Source organism: Notamacropus eugenii, chromosome 2 (genome assembly GCF_028372415.1).
Source record: "Notamacropus eugenii isolate mMacEug1 chromosome 2, mMacEug1.pri_v2, whole genome shotgun sequence".
NCBI classification, from domain to species: Eukaryota; Metazoa; Chordata; class Mammalia; order Diprotodontia; family Macropodidae; genus Notamacropus; species Notamacropus eugenii.
Window position 1 is genome coordinate 97,229,615 of NC_092873.1, and position 22,100 is coordinate 97,251,714.

Genomic DNA, 22,100 nt, shown 5'->3' on the forward strand with positions numbered 1-22,100 from the left:
ACGTTTTCTATAATAATTTCATAAAGTAGCCATGAGTAATTATCCAGAAAAAGCATAATATGACATATCTTTTTCATTGACAATTTTAGAAGGGGATTTCTAAATATGAAAAAGATAGGAAACACACTTTTAATGTCTTATACTGAATATTATTTTTATACCGTAGAATCCAAATTTCTCACATATTTAAAAATATTCCTTATATGCTACAGTGGCAACATATAATTTTTGATTAGCTTTATAGATGATACAGTTTCTTAAACTCTCTCCCCTTTCCTTCTTTCCTTCATTTCTTCCTTCCTTTCTTTCTTTCACACAGAAATATTTACTTCAAGATAAAACCACAAATGTACAAACTTAATTACCCAACACGTGTAACACATAATCTGTCTTACCTCCCTTCCAGCATCTGTCTCTGGGAAAGGGGAGGGGATTAGGTCCATAGCTTAGTTTGATTCCTATAGAGCATAGTCATAGTTTTTAGTCCAAAAACCTGTCAGGATTACATCCTAGGTTCCCTGGCCTTTGAAGCCTTCCCTCCTGGGCTCCCAGTTGTATATTCTATCTGTAGTCCTGGCTCCAAGGTTGCTGTGACTTGAATTCTTGGGTCTATGAAGATCACCTGCAGCATCTGAAAATGAGGAAAACAAACAACACAGAACATAAATAAATACTCTTAGAGTATTTCTTGGAGCTGAAGTTAAAGTGGGGGAGCAGGGGAATGAAAATTCTTCCCCTTTCAGAAGTTCATTTCATGGTATTCTGACTGTGAGCGAACTGAGATCTTTACCCTCTGGATGTGACAGTTAAAAGTGACTGAAAAGAGCAGAAGAGCAGTAGAAACAAAGGCTACAATTACTTTCTAAGAGTAAAATTGGAGCAAGTGGTTCCCTCATTTTTTTCCATTTTATTGCTGAAACTTAACTGCAACTTCCTTCTCTTCCCCACAGAGCCAGCCAGAATAGGCTGGTGGCAGCTCTCTAATAACCACATGCACATGGGTCATGGGTAGCAGGATTGGGGACGAGCAGAGGCAAGAATAAGGGCCAACGGGAACGTTGATGTTCTTGTTAAAATTCTCCTAGGTGGTCACAACAGCTACTTTGGGGAGCTAACTTAGAGTTGGCTGATCTGGGTTTTCTTTTTGTTTTGTCCTGGCTCTACTCTAGATGAACTGCTTGACCTTGAGCAAGTCACAATCCTGAAATCATTTTCATTTTCAGTAAATTGAGTATAACTTGCTACTTACCTCAAGGGGTTGGTATTCAGATAAAATAATAATTAGAGGTGCTTTTGAAAAGTAAGTATGGACTTGAATTTCCATGAGCCAAGATGGTGGAATGAACTGTAAGTGCTCTTCCCGTCCCCTTGCTGACTTTGAAAAACTCAGAGAATATTTCCCCAGGAAGAATCCTGGAATAGTGGGATCAGCCAAAGGGGTAAACAGTCTCTTAGCTTGAGAGCCAGGAAAATCGTTAAGCTTCTTGCTGTGACTGAAGGGGACCAGTGAAAGACCAGAGCTAGCCCAGACAGTCCCACTTCAGCAAACCAGGAGAAGATCCTGAGACCCAGAGGGGTGGAGACTGCAGTCATCAGCACCAGAACACCAGGCATGCCTCAGCACAGGAAAGGGAATAGAGAAGATGCTAGAGCAAACACTACTTCACCAACTACTGAGCCTGCCTGTTGTCTGGCTCAGGGGAGGAAACTTATTGCAGCCAGACCACATCTCCCCCATACCTCATGCAGCAAGCTCCAGGGTAACTCTGGGGAAACTGAGGAGGATTTCAGGTAGCTGTAGCTTCTGCCTTGACACACCAGTCGACTCACCTCCAGGTAAGCTGCAGAATTCTAGCTTCTAGCTGAAAGAACCAGAGACGACAACATACAAAGCCTCAAATTTTCAGCAAAAGAACCATGAGACAGAGCCTCCTGTGCCCCAGAAGCAGAGATCCACTTTAAAAGCCAGGAAAAAGGCAATCATTATGAGCAAGAAGCAAACCAGAAAAGAAAAGACCATAGAATCTTATTATGGGGACAAAGATCAAAACTCCCATTTGAAATTTCAGAAGGGAATATGAACTGTCTCAAGCCCAAAGAGTATCCTTGGAAGAGTTCAAGAAGGATTTTTAAAAGCCAAATTAGAAAGGTAGAAGAAAAAATGGCCAATGATTTTAAAAATATGAAAAAAATTCACTGAGGAGAGCAGCTTCTTAAAAAGGAAAGTTGAGCAAATAGAAAAGGAATCACAAAACCTAACTGGGAAAGCTGGACAAATGGAAAAGGAAGTGCAGAACCTAACTGGAGAAAATAATTCCTTCATAGGGACAATTGGACAAATGAAAAAGAAAATGCAAAAATTTGCTGAAGAAAACAATCTATTAAAAATTAGAATTGGGCAAACAGAAGCTAATAACTCTATGAGACATCAAGAATCAGTGAAACAGAATCTAAAGAATGAAAAAAATGGAAGAAAATGTAAAATATCTTATTGGTAAAACAACTGACCTGTACAATATATCCAGGAGAGAAAGTCTGAGAAGGATTGGTCTACCAGAAATCCATGATGAAAAAGAGTCTTGGCAATATCTTCCAATAAATCATCACAGAAAACTGCCCTAAGGTCCTAGATTCAGAGGGCGAAATAGTCATCAAAAAAATCCATCAGTCATCTTCTGAAAAAGATCCCAAAATGGAAATGCCAAGGAACATTGTTGCCAAATTCTAGAACTATCAAGTTAGGGAGAAAATACTGCAAGAAACCAGAAAGAAACAAGTCAAATATTGAGGAACTACAGTTAGGAACACACAGGACCTTGCAGCATCTACATTAAAAGATCGAACGGATTGGAATATGATAATCCGTAAGGCAAAGGAGCTTGGACTACAACCAATTACAATCAATTACCCAGCAAAATTGAGCATAATATTTTAGGCAAAGTGATGGAAATTTAATGAAATAAGGGATTACCAGACCTTCCTGATGAAAAGACCAGAGCTCAATAGAAAATCAGATGTTCAAATACAAGTCTCAAGAGAAGCATAAAAAGGTAAATGGGGAAAAAAAGTAAACTTGCTATTCAATATGTGCAAACAGTTTACATCCCTATAAGGGAAGATGATACTTTTGTTACTCTTGAGAATTTTATATTTATTATGATATTTAAAAGGGATATACATAGATAAAGGGAGTGGGTATGAATTAACTGATGTGATGATAAAAATGCGACTTAAGGGTGAGAATGGATTGTAATGGGAGATGTGAAAAGGAGAAGGCAGAAAAGAGTAAATTACATCACAGGAAGAAGCTCAAAAACATAGTAGAGGGAAAGAGGGGAGGGAGATGAGCAGTGTTTGAGAGTTACTCTCATCTGATTTGGTTCAAGGGAGGGAACAACAAACTCAGGTAAGTATAGAAATCTAAATTGACCTATATGCAGTAGGAGAGTAAAAGGGAAAGAAAAGGGAGAGGAGGTTAAGAGGGAGAGAAGAAGTAGTAAAGGAGAAGGGAAATAAAAGGGAGGGGGGCTAGGAAGTGAGGGAAGATTGAGGGAGGTGGTGGTCAAAAATTAAAACTACTGTAGAGGAGAAGGGAGAACTAAAAGTGTAAACTGAGGAAAATAGTATAGAAAGACACAGATAGTAATCATAACTGTGAATATGAATGGGATGAACTCTCCCATAAAACAGAGGCAAATAGCAGAATGGATTAAAAACCAAAATGCAACAATATGTTATCAGAAACACATTTGAAACAGTGATACAAACAGGGTAAAGGTAAAAGGTTGGAGCAGAATATGTTGTGCTTCAGCTGATGTAAAAAAAGCAGGGGTACAAATCCTAATCTCAGACAAAGCAAAAGTACAAACAGATTTAATCAGAAGAGATAAGGAAGGAAACTCTATCCTGCTAAAAGGCATCATAGATGATGAAACAATATCATTACTAAACATACATACACCAAGAGGTATAGCATTCAGATTCTTAGAGGAGAAGTTGAATGAGGTACAGGAAGAAATAGACAGTATACTGGGGGGGAACTCAATCTCTCCCTCTCTGAACTTGACAAATCTAACCTCAAAATAAACAAGAAAGAAGTTAAGGAGGTGAATAGAACTCTGGATAAGGTAGATATGATAGATCTCTGGAGAAAACTGAATGGGGATAGAAAGGAATATACCTTTTTTCTCAGCGATACATGGCATATATACAAAAATTGACCATCTATTAGAGCATAAAAACCTCACAATCCAGTGCAGAAAGGCAGAGATAGTCAATGCATCCTTCTCAGATCATAATGCAATTAAAAATATATGTAATAAAAGACTATGGAGAGATAGACCAAAAATTAATTGGAAACCAAATAATCTAATCCTAAAGAATGAATAGGTTAGACAACAAATCATAGAAACAATCAATAACATCATTCAAGAGAATGAAAATAATGAGACAATCTACCAAAACTGACAGGATACTGCAAAAGTAGTTCTTAGGGATAGTTTTATATCATTGAATGCCTACCTGACTAAAATAGTGAAAGAGGAGATCAATGAATTGGGCATGCAGCTGAAAAAGCTAGAAAAAGAACAAATTGAAAATCACCAAGTAAAACCAAATCAAAAATACTGAAAACCAAAGGAGAGATTAACAAAATTGAAATTAAGAAAACTGTTGAACTAATAAGTACAACTAAGAGTTGATTTTATGAAAAAAACCAATAAAATTGATAAACCTTTGGTCAATTTGATTAAAAAAAGAAATAAGAAAACCAAATTCCCAATATCAAAAATGAAAACAGTGAACTCACCTCCAACAAGGAGGAGATTAAAACAATAATTAGAAATTACTTTGCCCAAGTGTATGCCCACAAGCATGACAATCTAAGTGAGGTGGATGAATATTTAAAAAACACATAAATTACCCATATTAACAGAAGAGGAAGTTAAATACTTAACCCTGTCTCAGAAAGAGAAATTGAACAAGCCATCAATGAACTCCCCAGGAAAAAAATCTCTAGGGCCAGATGGATTTACAAGTAAAATATATCAAACATTAAATAAACAGTTAATTCCAGTACTATATAGACTATTTGGGAAAGTTGGCAAAGAAGTAATCCTACCAAATTCTTTTTATGATACAAAGATGGTTCTGATACCTAAACCAAGAAGAGCCAAAACAGAGAAAGAAAATTATACTCTAATTTCTCTAATTAATGTAGATGCAAAAATTTTAAATAAGAAATTAGCAGAAAGAATACAGCAACTTATCATGGGAATAATGCATTTTGATCAGGTAGGATTTATACCAGGAATGCAGGGCTGGTTCAATATTAGGAAAACCCAGTATTATTGGTCATATCAACAACAAAACTAACAGAAATCATGTGATTATCTCAGTAGATGCAGAAAAAGTTTTTGACAAAATACAACACCCATTCCTATTGAAAACACTGGAGAGCATAGGGGTAAATGGAGCCTTCCTTAAAATTATAAACAATATCTACCTAAAATCATCAGCAAGCATTATATGGAATGAGGAGAAGCTAGATGCATTTCCAGTAAGATCAGGATTGGAACAAGGATGTCCATTGTCACCACTGTTATTCATTATGGTACTGGAAATGTTAGCTTTAGCAATAAGAGAAGAAAAGAAATTGAAGAAATTAGAAGAGGTAAAGAAGAAACCAAGTTATCACTGTTTGCAGATGATATACTTAAGAGAATCGTAGAGAATCAAGTAAAAAATTACTTGAAATAATAAACAACTTTGGCAAATTTGCAGGTTACAAAATAAATCCATATAAATCATCCACATTTCAATTTATTATTAACAAAGCCCAACAGAAAGAGAAATCTCATTTAAAGCTCCAGTAAACACTATAAAATATCTGGGAGTCTATCTGCCAAAACAAACCCAGAGACTATATGAACACAATTACAAAACACTTTTTGCACAAATAAAGTTAGATCTAAGTAATTGGAAAAACTTCAGTTGCTCGTGGGTAGGCTGAACTAATATAAGAACAATGACAATTCTACTTAAATTGATTTACTTATTTAGTGTCATACCAATCAAATTACCAGAAAATTATTTTCCAGAGCTAGAAAAAAGATCAAAATTCATCTGGAAGAACAAAAAGTTCAGAATATCAAGGGAATTAATGAAAAGAAATGCTAGGGAAGGGGTCCTAGCCATGCCAGATCTCAAATTGTATTGTAAAGCAGCAATCATCAAAACCACTTGATATTGGCTAAGAAATAGAGGAGTAGACCAGTGGAATAGGTTAGGTACTCAAGACACAATAGTTAATGAATATAGCAGTCTACTCTTGGATAAACCTAAGGACCCCAGCTTCTGGGATAAGAACTCAAAAACTGCTGGGATAACTAGATAACAGTGTGGCAGAAAGTGGGCATAGAACAAAGCCTGAACACCACACCCAAGAATAAAGTCCAAATGGATACATGTTCTAGGTATAAAGGCTGATACTATAAACAAATTAGGGGAGCAAGGAATAGTGTATTTGTTAGATTTATGGAGAATGGAGAAATTTATGACCAAACAAGAGATAGAGAACATTATGAGGTGCAAAATGAATAATTTTAATTATATTGAATTGAAAAGTTTTTGCACAAACCCAGTGCAACCAAGATTAGGAGGGAAGCAGGAAACTGGGAAAGAATTTTTACAACTAGTGTCTGTGATAAAGATCTTATTTCTAAAATATATAGAGAACTGAGTCAAATTTATAAGAATACAAGTCCTTCCCCAGTTGATAAATGGTCAAAGGATATGAACAGGCAGTTTTCAGAGGAAAAATTAAGCTATCTATAGGCATATGAAAAAATACTCTAAATCACTGTTGATTAGAGAGATGCAAATGAAAATAACTCTGAGGTTCCACATCACCCCTATCAGATTGGCTAACATGAGAAAATAGGAAGATGATAAATGTTGGAGAAGATGTGGGAGTGTTGGAACACTAATTCACTATTGGTGGAGCTGTGAGCTAATCCAACCATTCTGGAGAGTAATTTGGAACTATGCCCAAAGGGCTACAAAAATATGCATACCCTTTGACCCAGCAATAGCGCTTCTAGGACTATATCCCAAAGATATCATAAAAATGGGAAGGGGTCCTACATGTACAAAAATATTTATAGTAGTTCTCTTTTTGGAGACCGAGAACTGAAAATCGAGGGGATGCCCATCAGTTAGGGAATGGCTGAACAAGTTGTGGTATATGCATGTAATGGAATATTGTGCTATAAGAAATGATGAACAGGAAGACTTCAGAGAAACCTGGAAGGACTTACATGAATTGTAGCTGAGGGAAATGAGCAGAACCGCGCGAACATTATAGACAGTAATAGCCACAGTGTTCGAGGACTGTTTCTGGTAGACCTCGCCCTTCACAGCAATGCAAGGGCCTAAAACATTTCCAAAGGACTGTTGAGGCAAAATGCCATTCACATCCAGAGAAAGAACTATGGAATTGGAATGCAGAATGAAGCAGAATATTTTCTCTTGTGTTATGTCTTGTTTTGGTTTGTTTTTTCTCATGGTTTCCCCCATTCATTTTAATTCCTCTATGCAACATGACTAATGTGGAGATGTACTTAATATATATGAATAGAAACCAGATAAGATTGCATGCCTTGTTGGGAAGGGAAGGAGAGGGAGAAAATCTAAGACTTTTGGAAGTGATTGTAGAAAAGTGAAAACAAAATTAATTAAAAGAAGTAAATATGTCATGAAAGCATAAAGATCCTAATCATTATTATAAATACCTAGTATTTATGTAGAGCTTTAAAGCTTGCAAAGGGCTTTTCAAACATTTTGCTATTTTGTCTTCTCAATAATCTGGGCAGGTAACTGCCATTATACTTAGAAGAGGAAATTGAAGCATATAGAGGTTAAGTGACTTGCCCAAGGTCACACAGCTGGTGAATAACTGAGGCTGTACTGGAACTTAGGTTCTTAGGAACCTTAGGGCTTCCTGGCTTCAGGTCAGATACTCTATTTATGATACCACCTCACTACACAGCATACTATTGGAGATTGATTTCTTTCACTGCTGTGGTTATTTGGTGGCAACTTATTTTATCATAAATCCTATGACTCTTAACACTTCCTGAATGTTATTTTTTTAAATGTAGGGTTGATATATGCATTCAAATTACGAGCATGTGTTAAATGCATTAATAAATTTAGGTCAGTTAAATTCTAAAAACAAATTCTTAAATATATTTCATCAGTTGTTAAGTAGTAATCAAATAATTCATGAAATAATTCCATTTCAATTCCTTTTAGATTTCAAAAGCTGAACATTCCATGCCTTCAATTAGAAATTGAACATACCATTCAGCGCATTCTTCAGTTTTATGCTGCTGAACTTGAATCTACGAAAAAGGTAAGCATTGTGTTCAGATTGGAAACTTGGAATAACGTTTTTGTAATAATATTTCTTTTGAAAATCTTTGATACTTTTTGGCATTTAGACCCAGGATAATTCTTCAGGGCAATTATTTGTATACTTCTTTATTACCCTAGATAATTGATTTTCTTCCACAGGAGCCATTTTTGTATTTTTGCCTATAGAAATATATAATCTAGAGAAAGATTATTGTAGATTCATTGTAACCAGGTGCTTGTTCTTTTATTTCTTCCTCAGAATTAAGTATGGTGGTGGAAATGTGCAGGTGGGAGGTAGGCAAGAAAATTTGTTGTGGCATAGTTATGGTTGAGAAGCAGGTTATTGGCCATGATGTTCCATTTTTAGTGATAGCTCCCATAGATAGTATATTGGTTTAGTCATGGGAAAATGAATATGTACCATTATATTTACCATCATATATTTGACAGCAGTTTTTAAATTATAGCTTTATCTTGCTAATAAAGAAGACCCTCCTCTTGCCAGAAACATGCCTCCTGTAGCAGGGAAGATACTGTGGGTGAGGCAGCTTTACCGGAGGATTAGTGAGCCAATCAACTACTTTTATGTAAGCTGATAATTATGTTATAATATGACATTGCTTTGATTAACTAATATGTTGTTCCATTTAAAGGTGCTCTACTTCGTGCTATAATCTTAAAATCTTATATCACATCATATAGATACAGTGGCCATAAGTTAATATTTGATGCATTGCTATAGACACATACATATACATACATGCATATATGTTTTTATATACATATATATATAATTTTTTCCTAATTACATGTTAAAACTTTAACTTTTTTTGGTAGTTTTGAGTTCCAAATTCTACCTCTCTCCCACTCCCTGAGGAAGAGATATGGGTTATACAAGTACAATCAGATATAGGTTATACATGTACAATTATGTAAAACATTTACATATTATTTTATATAAGAAGACTTGAATAAAAGAAAAAGAATGGAAGAAAGTAAACAATAGCATGCTTCAGTCTGCATTCAAACAACGTCAGTTCTTTCTCTGGAGGCAGATTCATCATTAGTCCTTTCGGATTGTCTTAGATCATTGTATTGCTGAAAATATCTAAGTCATTCACATTTCTTCATCATACAGTACTGTTCTTACTGTGTACAACATTCTCCTGATTCTGCTCATTTTACTTTGCATTATTTTATGTAAGTCTTTCCAAGTTTTTTCTGAAGTTATCCTGTTTGTCATTTCTTATAGCACAATGATATTCTATCACAATCATATACCACAGCTTTTTAGCCATTTTCCAATTGATGGGCATCCCTTTGATTTTCAATTATTAGCAACCACAAAAATAGCTGCTATAAATATTTTTGTACAAATAGGTCCTTTTCCCTTTTTTGATGTCTTTGGCATACAGACCTAGCAGTGGTATTGCTGGTTCAAAGAGTATGCACGGTATTGTAGCCCTCTGAGTGTAGTCCAAATTCTCTGCAGAATGGGTGAATCAGTCCACATCTCCACCAGTAGTGTATTAATGCCCCAGTTTTCCTACGTTTCCCTCCAATATCCATCATTTTCCTTTTTTGTAATATTAGCCAATCTGATAGATGTGAGGTTGTGCCTCAGAATTGTTTTAATTTGCATTTCTCTAATCAATGGTGATTTAGAGTATTTTTTCTATGCTTATAGGTAGCTTTGATTTCTTCATTTTAATACTGACTGTGCATATACTTTGACCATTTGTCAGTTGGGGAATGACTTATATTTTTATAAATTTGACTCAGTTCTCTATGTATTTGAGAAATAAAACCTTTTTCAGAGGTAATTGTTGCAAAAATTTCCCCCCAGTTTTCTGCTTTTATTTTAATTTGGTTTTGTTTGTGCAAAAACTTTGAAATTTTATATGATTGAAGTGATCTGTTTTACATTTTGTAATGCTCACTCTATATTTTCTTTGGTCCTAAATTCTTCCCTTTTTCCATGGATCTGACAAATGAACTCATTCCATGCTCTCCTAATTTGCTTATGATATCACTCTTTATCTGTAAATCATAGACCCATTTTGACCTTATCTTGATATATGATGTGAGATATTGATCTATGCCTAGTTTCTGTTATACATTTTTCCAGTTTTCTTAGCAGTTTTTGTCAAATAATGAGATTTTGTTCCAAAAGCTTGGATCTTTAGGTTTATATATATACTAGATTGCTACGATCATTTACTATAATGTAACATATACCTAATCAATTCAGTTGATCCACCATTCTATTTCTTTACCAGTACCAGATTGTTTTGATAATTATTGCTTTATAATACAGTTTGAGATTTGTGAGAGTGAGACCACCTTCACATTTTTTTTAATCGATCTCCTTGATATTGCTGACCTTTTGTTCTTCCAGATAAACTTTATTATAATTTTTTAACTTTATGAAATAATTTTTTTTCATTTTTTGATTGGTATGACATTGAATAAATAGATTAATTTAGGTAGAACTGTCATTTTTATTATATTGGCTCAGGCTACTCATGAGCAATTAATATTTTTCCAATTGATGCATTATTTTTGCCCTGAGTTCACAAAAGAGTTGGGGGAGGAGCATCATTATAAAAACTATGCAAGTACATATATTCTTAATGGTTCTGGCAGTAAATAAAAAGATTTAGAGCCAGAATAAACCATAAAGATCACAAATATAACCCCTCACACATTTTATAGAAGAAGCAGCTATGTCTGTGTGATTTCCCAGTAGCCATGGAATATCTTGGTTTCTTTACGGGTCAAAAGCATAGTAGTTATTGTCCTGTAATTACTATCTAAGGAATTCTGTCAAAAGGTCACTGTGATCTAGCATAGCACTGGTAGTCAGAAGATCTGGCTTTCGTCTGGGCTTTGCTTCTTTGCTTGTGTGACCTAGGGCAAACCTTTTAACTTCTCTGAGACTTATCCCTAAAATGTTTCCTCATCTGTAAAATGTCATAATAGGACTTTCATCACCTTACAGGATCATTTTAAGGAAAATGCCCCAAATTATAAAGGCTTGTTTAAATTCAAGATTTTCCAAATTATGATCTTAAGTAGCAACAAATACAAACATTCAAATTCATAAATGAGAACAAAAATGATTATACATGAAATCATAAACTTCCACATTTATAATTTCTTTTATCAAAATTACAAACATTAACAAGGTAATAATGAAGTAATCTGTTTTTTCTGAAATTCTTTTTCTCTTTAGTGTATTTTATAAGTTTTATTTTTTATTATTATTTACATAGTTATAGTTAGCATTTATACTGCTATTTTGGTTTTTGCTCTGTATCATTTCTCATATGTCTTTGTATTCTGCATGTATTTCTTATGGCATGAAAATAATTTATTACTTGCTTCTAACACAGCTTACTGTCCAAAATATAGCACCCCAAACTGAATAGAGTACTTTAGATATAATCTGAAAAGGGCATAGCCCACAGAAGGACTAACATCTCCTTCATTCTGGACACCATCTCTCTTAGTTGAACTTTTTTAACTGCCATATCTTACTGTTGATTCATAGTGAGCTTGTAATCCACTAAAACCCGTAGATCTTTTTTATATAACTCACTATCAAACCTTCCCTCCCCTCTGCCCCTGCTATTTGGTATTTTTAATGAATAATAATAGCTAACTTTACAATTATTAACTCATTTTATCATCACAACAATCCTGGGAGTTAGGTGCTATTTATTATCCCCATTTTACAGTTGAGGAAACTGAGGCAAATAGAGGTTTAAGTGACTTATCCACATTCATACAGAGGTTTCCTGACTCCAGACTCAGTGTTCTATTAGCTTGTATTTGTGAAGGTGATTTTTTAAAACATAAGTGTAGAACTTTTTATTTATTCTTATTAAACGTTTTAAAATTGAGCTATTGTTAAAATATTTGTTTTGTTGCCCTCTTTACTCCCCAACACCACCACTCTAATGCAGGCCTTCATCACCTGACATCCTGCCTATGGGTCTGCCTGCCTCAAGTCTCTCCCCACTCCAGTCTCCATTCAGCCATTAAAGTGATTTTCCTGAAATGCAGGTCTGAACATCTCACACACAGACTCACAGATAGACTGACAGACAGACAGACAGACACACACACACACACACACACACACACATACACACACACACACATACTCTTTCTCAGTATATTTCAGTGGCTTTCTATTGCCTGCAGGATCAAATACAAAATACTCTGTTTCACATTCAGAACCCTATCCCCTTCTTACCTCTCTAGTCTTCTTATTACCCTACTCCCTAACATATATTCTTTGATCCAGTAATCGCGACCTCCTGACTGTTTGTAACAGCAAGCACCCTAGTATACTCAGGATGACCTACTTGCACAGGTTCTTGGATCTGCTTTTCTTAAAGGAAAGCAGCTTTTAAGGGGTCAACAATCATTTTAATTAAACGTACATCTCATTCAGTTAATTCTTGGGGGAAAGTCAGCATCCTGAACTTCAGAGAAAATAGAAACAAAAATTATAAGCAGAGAAAATAGCACAGATCAACAGACAGATCCATCTGTCTGACCAAAGCAGTATATACATAGTTAATAGAGAGATAAGCTCTAAAACTGGATTTTCACAGCCGGGGGCTCCTTAATGGCTACCCAGAGTTTCATCTGGCCAAATCACAGGAACACTGTTCTGATGAGTGAGCCCTAAAGCACAATGCTAACCTCAGAATATATATAGAGCCAGAAGGCATCACAACCCTGGAGTGCTTTTCACTGCCTAATTACCAAAAGGTATGAAAGCCTTCAAGCTCTCATTTACATTATACTGTTCCACTAACCAGGCACCCCAGACATTCTCTCTGGCTGTCCTCCATACCTGAAATGCTCTCCCTCCTCTGCTCTAACTACTGACCTCCCTGGCTTCTTTTCAGTTCCAACTGAAATCCTACCTTCTACAGGAAACCCTCCCCAACCTCTTTTAATTCCAGTGGCTTCACTCTGCTAATTATTTTCTCTTTATCCTGTATATAGCTTGCTTTGTATATGTTTGTTTGCATGTACCACTACCCACCCTTTTTATTGTAAATTCCTTAAGGGCAGAAACTGTCTTTTGCCTCTTTTGTATCTCCAGAGCTTTAGCACAGTGCCTGGCACATAGAAAGCACTTAAAAAATGTTTACTGAATTAAATTGATATTTTAAAAAACTAGATTCTAAGAACAATCAGTAATTAACACCTTTTATTTTTTCCAAAAAAACAAAACAAAACCCAACACAGAATAATTCGGACATCTTGAAAAGTCCAGAGGGTAAAGCAGTTATTCGACAATACAACAAAATTTCCTTTGTTTTAGTGGAATTTGAAGTACTCTATCATACAGCCTGGGTCAAAGAGATCTCACAGTTACAATATGGTATGTATATCGTTATATAAGAAAAAAAAATCATATGCTTTTGGATTTATATCAAATGGTTTTGAATGGTTTCATAGTTATATTTAAATTGCACTAAAATATGTTTGCAGTCATCATAATTTTTATTTATTAAATGAACATTTCAGTCATTTATGATTACAAATATCTGAGTACCCATAGCCCCTCTACTACTTGTATTTCTAGGGATTGAAATATGGGAACTGGAACTAAGGAATCAGACAAGAAAACTAAGTGGAAAGCAGATACAGAATAGGCATAGCTGGCTAGCATAATTTGTGTAAATCAGAGGTTATTAACTCTTTTGAGTCACATGCCCCTTTGACAGTGTGGTGAAGCTCATAAATCCCTTTTCTAAGGCTAATGTTTTTAAATGCATAAAATAAAATACATAGGATTACAAAGGAAACCACCTATATTGAAATCATTACCAATATTTTTTTAAAAAAAATTCTCAAACCCCTTCCCTGAAATCTGTCCATGGACCTTAGGTTAAGGACTTCTGATGTAAAGGGTCTATATTTCTGTCTTGCCACATGCCCTACCCATCTGTACCTCTGTTAAAAGCAGCAGTTTTGTCTATGACCTGGTCATTTAGAAATAGAGCTTAAGAACATAAGAAAATAATTATCAGTATAACTTAAGTTTTATATTTACACTGAAAGGCTGTTGCAATCCAAGGAAAAGTGATCTGTAATGAATCATATCAGTAATGGGAAAAATAGTAAATATTGTATAATGATTTCACCTGAGTACAGGATTTGAGAATTGGAAGGAACCATCATGTCTTTCAGTCCACATGCAGAAGGAATTCCTACTATAACACAGCAGAAAAATTTGTCATTCAGCCTCCACTTGAACATCCCTTCTTGTTCTCCTTTGGTCATTTTTATCCCACCATTTCCAGTGTGTCCATCTTCAAAGCAGAGAAAATAGAAATTTAAAAGAAAGGTATAGGTAATTTCAGTAGATGCTCAGAAGGAATTTGGTAGAATTCCGTAGGTGCTCTGCGTGAGCTTCGTTTCAGCACTTGGCGACTTCACTGGTTTAAATAGTCCCTTCCCTAACCAGATCATTATTATTCAGTTGTTTTAGTTGTGTCTGACTCTTCCTAATTCCGTTTGGGATTTTCTTGGAAAATACACTGGAGCAGTTTGCAGTTTCCTTCTTTAACTCATTTTACAGATGAAGAAATTGAGGCAAACAGGGTTAAGTGACTTGACCAGAACCATGCAACTAGTAGGTGTCTGAGAATGAATTTGAATTCAGGTCTTCCTGACTCTAGCCCCAGCACTGTATCTACTGAGCCACCTTGCTGCCCAACCAGATTACAGATTCTCTGTACATTAGTTGGATAGTCTTCATGACATAAAACAAAATGAAACAATGACAACAACAAACAACTTCATCTTTTAGCTAACTCTGTTGATGAGCCTCTTCCTGTTTGGCTCTATTGGTCCCTAGAAGACAGGCATACAGTTCATTGCACGATGCATACTTGAACCCTTCTTTGGTAAGATCTGTCAGAGAATTCAGTTCCCTAGCATAGCCTTTAAGCATTCGTCAGAGAAAACCTTGAAGGAGTTAACTGTGGAGGATTTCTTTTCTTAATCAGTAGTTAATTATTTAAGACCAAGAAGCAGTATTGTACTCAACTGAGACACATTCCCTTTTAAAAACGGTAATATGACAAGGATTATTCTCATCACCCCACTAATTATATGCACAATGCCCAGAAGTCTTAGTGTACTTTTAAACTGCACTAAGCCTTGGTAGTTTAAAAGTGCACTCAAGCTTTTGAGACATTGTCTGTAATAGTAGAAAGGGCATAAATAAAGAAATATAAATATCACTTTTTCAGATGACATGATTACATACCTAGAAAATCACAATAAGGGGGTGGAGCCAAGATGGCGGAGTAGAAAGACGCACATACACATAGCTCCGAACCCACAACCCACAGAACGGCTACAGGGGAGTAACTCACAGCAAATTCTGCACCCAGAGGCCATGGAATATTGGAGCGAGGGAGATTTCTGTTCCGGAGGGACCTGCAAACCTCTCGCGGGGGTTCCTTCGCAGTGCGGACTGGGCGCCGGGACTGGGAGCTGAGGGCAGCCCTGCCGCGGCCGGGGCACCGAGAGGAACAGATCGCGGGCTTCGGGGACGGGATCTCCAGCGGCTACGCGGGTCCCTCCACACACAGAGGGACCTGCAAACCTCTCGCAAAAGGTCCGTCGCGCTGCAGACGCGGAGCCCAGCCCAGACCTGCTGCGGCCACGGCACCGAGAGGAACAGATATGAGCAGGCTTCAGGGACGGGATCTCCAGCGGCCGCACAAGTCCCTCCGCCCACAGGTGACGGGGGTCGGTGAGAGAGTCTCTTTGGCGGGTCGATAAGGGCGTGGGGTGCCCCCATGATTTGGGCCCCCCCGGGAGGTAGAAGCTGAGAGGCGGCTGCAGACAGGGGCTCCCCAAGTGGGCGGGAGCCTGAATCCAATGTGGAAGGTCTGTGCATAAACCCCCTGAGGGAACTGAGCCTGAGAAGCGGCCCTGCCCCGACCTCAGCACCTGAACTTAATCTCATACTGAATAGCAGCCCTGCCCCCGCCAAAAGCCCTAAGGCTGGAAGCAGCATTTGAATCTCAGTCCCCAAACGCTGGCTGGGAGGATCAGGAGGTAAGGTGGGTGTGAGGAGAATATTCAGAGGTCAAGTCACTGGCTGGGAAAATGCCCAGAAAAGGGAAAAGAAATAAGACTATTGAAGGCTACTTTCTTGGAGAACAGGCATTTCCTCCCTTCCTTTCTGATGAGGAAGAACAATGCTTACCATCAGGCAAAGACATAGAAATCAAGGCTTCTGTGTCCCAGCCCACCCAATGGGCTCAGGCCATGGAAGAGCTCAAAAAGAATTTTGAAAATCAAGTTAGAGAGGTGGAGGAAAAACTGGGAAGAGAAATGAGAGAGATGAAAGAAAAGCATGAACAGCAGATCAGCTCCCTGCTAAAGGAGAACCAAAAAAATGTTGAAGAAATTAACACCTTGAAAACTAGCCTAACTCAATTGGCCAAAGAGGCTCAAAAAGCCAATGAGGAGAAGAATGCTTTCAAAAGCAGAATTAGCCAAATGGAAAAGGAGATTCAAAAGCTCACTGAAGAAAATAGTTCTTTCAAAACTAGAATGGCACAGATGGAGGCTAAGGACTTTGTGAGAAAGCATGATATCACAGAACAAAGAGAGAAGAATGGAAAAATGGAAGATAATGTGAAATATCTCATTGGAAAAACAACTGACCTGGAAAATAGATTCAGGAGAGACAATTTAAAAATTTTGGGACTACCTGAAAGCCATGATCAAAAGAAGAGCCTAGACAGCATCTTCCATGAAATTATCAAGGAAAACTGCCCTGAGATTCTAGAACCAGAGGGCAAAATAAATATTCAAGGAATCCACAGAACATCGCCTGAAAGAGATCCAAAAAGAGAAACTCCTAGGAACATTGTGGCCAAATTCCAGAGTTCCCAGGTCAAGGAGAAAATATTGCAAGCAGCTAGAAAGAAACAATTCAAGTATTGTGGAAATACAATCAGGATAACACAAGATCTAGCAGCTTCTACATTAAGGGATCGAAGGGCATGGAATAGGATATTTCAGAAGTCAAAGGAACTAGGACTAAAACCAAGAATCAGCTACCCAGCAAAACTGAGTATAATACTTCAGGGGAAAAATTGGTCTTTCAATGAAATAGAGGATTTTCAAGCATTCTTGATGAAAAGACCAGAGCTGAAAAGAAAATTTGACTTTCAAACACAAGAATGAAGAGAACCATGAAAAGGTGAACAGCAAAGAGAAGTCATAAGGGACTTACTAAAGTTGAACTGTTTACATTCCTACATGGAAAGACAATATTTGTAACTCTTGAAACATTTCAGTATTTGGGTACTGGGTGGAAGTACACACACACACACATGCACACACGCACACATACATAGAGGCAGAGTGCACAGAGTGAATTGAAGAGGATGGGATCATATCTTAAAAAAAAATGAAATCAAGCAGTGAGAGAGAAATATATTGGGAGGAGAAAGGGAGAAATTGAATGGGGCAAATTATCTCTCATAAAAGAGGCAAGCAAAAGACTCATTAGTGGAGGGATAAAGAGGAGAGGTGAGAGAAAAACATGAAGTCTACTCTCATCACATTCCACTAAAGGAAAGAAGAAAATGCACACTCATTTTGGTAGGAAAACCTATCTCACAATACAGGAAACTGGGGGACAAGGGGACAAGCAGGGTGGGGGGGATGATAGAAGGGAGGGGATGGGGAGGGGAGTGACACTCATGGGGAGGGATAGGATCAAAAGAGAATAGAAGTAATGGGGGACAGGATAGGATGGAGGGAAATATAGTTAGTCCTATACAACACAACTATTATGGAAGTCCTTTGCAAAACTACACAGATTTGGCCTATATTGAATTGCTTGCCTTCCAAAGGGAAGGGGTGGAGAGTGAGGGAGGTAAAGAAGTTGGAACTCAAAGTGTTAGGATCAACTGTAATGTTCTTACCACTAGGAAATAAGAAATTCAGGTAAAGGGGTATAGAAAGCTGTCTGGCCCTACAGGACAAAAGAGAAGACGGAGACAAGGGCAGAGAGGGATGATAGAAGAGAGAGTAGATTGGTCACAGGGGCAATTAGAATGCTTGGTGTTTGGGGGGGGGAGGGAATAAAAGGGGAGAAAATTTGTAACCCAAAATTTTGTGAAAATGAATGTTAAAAGTTAAATAAAAAAAAAAAGAAAGAAAATCACAATAAATCAGTCAAAAATTAATAGTGGTAACAAATTAGTTAAGTTGTCAAAGAATAAATTCACAAAAGATAAATTCATAAAAATCCATTGCATTACTACAAACTAGTGACACATTTAATTCTTTTCACAATAATTATAACGAAAACTATTAAATGCTAAACAGTACATATTAGTTTAACTTAGGACACAGGAGATTTATTCCAAGAAAACTGTGTCTTAATGGGAGAAGTAAAGGAAAATGTGAATAAATGGAGAGCTATAACTAGCTCCTCGCTAGGAACATTAATATCATAAATATGAGAATATTCCCCAAGCTAATATATAGATATAATATCAAATAAAGTTGCTGTGTGATGTTTTATAGAAACTGATAAACTGATAGTCTGGTGATTATTGGGTTTTGGAACATATTACAAAATGACAGTTATCATAAGCATATGGTATTTGAGTTAAAAAATTTGATCAATAAAATAGAGATTAAATAGAATAGAGATCAATAGAATAGAGATTTAAACTATTAATAATTTCATATATGACAAAACAGATGCAACAGAAACACTGGGCAAAAGAATCACCATTTAATAAATTCTTTGGGGACAATTGAATTCCTACCACATGTTGCAATAAGTTAAATGGTTTAAAAAAATCTATTAAAACAACAGAAGAAAATGAAATAGCATATTTATACCATTTATAGAGGGGAAAAATTCAAGACTATTAAAGAAATGGAAGATACATATTATAAAAGAAGAAAGTATTAGAGTGGCCAAGAATTTGTTCATGTAGTCCAAATGTAGGCCCAAAGTGGGAAAGCTGACTTTCCCAAGGTCAGGTGGATGGGAGCTAGCAGCAGACGAAGGAGCTGAATATTATTACTTCCCTTACTCCAAATCCCATATTGCACTATAGCTACCTAGATATGGTTTAGTATCTAAATATGTACTTAATAATTAAATCTATATTAATTATATAAATATCACTAGGTACCCATCAGAATGAATGAGAAAAAATACTCCAAAAATGTTACATGTTTATTCAATGTTTATTATCTAAAGTACATAAAAAAATGATACAAACACGTAAGTATCTACAGCCTGCTTTATCAGTGCTCAAAAAAGAGGAACACACAGTTTGCGTATGTGTGTAACTCTTATGTTAATGACTCATATGAAACAAAAGACTTGGATATACTTGGGGGACATCACTCACTTCTTTGACTTCTTTTTTGTCCCATCCCCACCCCCAGAATGAGAACATCATGACACATTCCTCTTTGTTGTTGCCAGACTCCCATAGCACACACATGCTAACAGCTTAGTATTTATGTAGCATACTGCTTTGTATGAGTTTTCTCATTTGATCCTCACAGCAACTTGTAAGGAATCTGAGGCCAAGGGGGATTTTTATCTGTCCAGGGGTAACATAGCTAGTAAGTGCCTGAGGCAGAGTTTGAATTCTGGTCTTCCAGACTCCTGGGACTGCAAGGTGGTTCAATGGACAAAATACCAGGCCTGGAGTCAGGAACACTTGAGTTAAAATATGGCCTTAGGGTGGGGAACCTATGGCCTCGAGGCCACCTGTGACCCTCTAGGTCTTCAATTGCGGCCCTTTGAATGAATCCAAACTTTACAGAACAAATTCCCTCAATAAAAGGACTCCAGACTGTAATAAAAGGATTTATTTTCTGAAGTTTGGATTCAGTCAAAGGTCTGCACTTGAATGACTAGAGGGCCATATGCCTGGACCACAGGTTCCCACCCCTGCATCAGACAACTACTAGCTATGTGGCCCTGGGCAAGTCATCTAACCCTGTTTGCCTCAGTTCCACTTTTGTAAAATGAGCTGGAGAAGGAAATGGCAAACTGTTCTAGTATCTTTGCAAAAAAAAAAAAAAAAGAAGAAAGAAAGAAAGAAAACCCAAATTGGGTCATGACAAGTCAGACAAGATTGAAACAACTGAACAGCTCCTTCCTGACTCCAGGCCCACTGCTCTAGTCACTGAGTCAGCAGCTGCCAATAATTTGCTTGATTCACAAACTTCAATGAATCGAAAGGTTTCTCTGTTACCAGCAAAAGAAAACAGATACCATAGAATGTAATAACCATACCATAGCCCCTTCCCAGGTGCCCAGTGAACCTTAGGTGCTTGTAGTAGCTCTTCTGTCCTCTCCTCCCACCTGACAGTGAGGTCATTTGTTTCTGCTTGGTTTCTCAGGCATTCTCCCTTCCCTCCCATCTTGTCCTTCAACCTGAAATCCTCTGCACCTCCCAGCAGAGTATGGAGGCACCTTCAGAAGGGAGAGATGGGAGAGAGACTGCTAATCCTGCCATTGTTCTGTGGCCTTGTGCACCACTGGAGCAAATAACTGTGGACAAAGTGGAGATAATTACAGAGGGAAGGGCTAGGAATGAGGTGGTTTATGTACCACTTATATATGTGTAGACATGTATAATAGATGGAAATGTATATGAAATAATGAAATGGGGTTTTAGCTGAAAGAAACCAAGCAGGTCAGGAGTTAGAGGGGACAAAGGAAAGTATTCCAGGTGTGGGGGACAGCCAAAGAGTGCCAGCAGATCAGGAGGCCTGGGTCAGTTTCTTGAAGTATGTGACAGGAAATGAAGTGAAAGAAGACTGGAAAGGCATGAGGGGATTAGGTTTTGAAGAATTTTGTCAGGGAGAGTGAATATTCTGTACTTTATCCTGGGTGCCATAGGGAGCTCCTGGAGTTTATTGAGCAGGGGTAGCATAATCGACCTGTACCTTAGAAGAAGTCATTTTAGTAGTTGAATGGAGGATGGAGTGGAGTGGGGAGAGACGTGGAGACTGGCAGAGCCATCAGCAGGCTAGAGTGGTGACATGGTCAGAGAAGATCAAAGGAAAAGACCATTACAGGGGGATACACGAGGTCATGGACCTCACACCATCAGATACATTCTACTGTGACAGGATGTTGGATCAAACTGAAATTCAGGGGATAAAACCTTTTTCCTCCCAACATTTGGTAGTACCTTTTCTACCCGGAGCAGGATTTGGCACAAATCTAAACCTCTTCAGTGCTCCCAGTTCCCAGTTCCCATCTTCCCCAATCCCCCAGTGTCCCTTGTGGCTCCTGAGTTTGTCTGGGGTCATCAGTTACCCAGGCCAGTGTATCTCTACCTCCAGGATAGGGTGATTGGACTAGAACAGATAAATGAGAAACAAGTGGGGGAAGAGAATTTTGAGGGGATGAGAGGAGAGCTAAATAAGTTAGTGACAGGCCCAGAAAAAAAAGTTGCAGTTTCCAGTAGGTGAGAAAATACAGGCAACAAATCTAGATAAGAGAAAATCTGTAACCTCACTGACAAAGAAATGCAAATTAAAACAACTTCACAGTACTGTTATATACCAGTTTAACTTATAAAAAGTAAAAATCCATTATTTATAACAATATGATGAAATGTATCAATTAT

General features: G+C 37.3%; 1 protein-coding gene across 5 annotated transcripts in view; it reads left to right on the forward strand.

The window, feature by feature from the left end:
• The window catches only part of DNAH8 (dynein axonemal heavy chain 8), a 396,942-nt gene that overhangs the window by 73,359 nt on the left and 301,483 nt on the right, over nt 1-22,100 (forward strand). For 4 of the 5 annotated variants that reach the window (XM_072641991.1, XM_072641989.1, XM_072641988.1 and 1 more), the window contains exons 15-17: nt 8,314-8,413; nt 8,883-9,002; nt 13,687-13,822. In XM_072641991.1, coding sequence (XP_072498092.1) covers nt 8,314-8,413; nt 8,883-9,002; nt 13,687-13,822 — 356 coding nt within the window. Of the gene's footprint in view, nt 1-8,313; nt 8,414-8,674; nt 8,710-8,882; nt 9,003-13,686; nt 13,823-22,100 lie in introns of those variants that run through there. The other variant, XM_072641992.1, reaches the window with a different exon arrangement.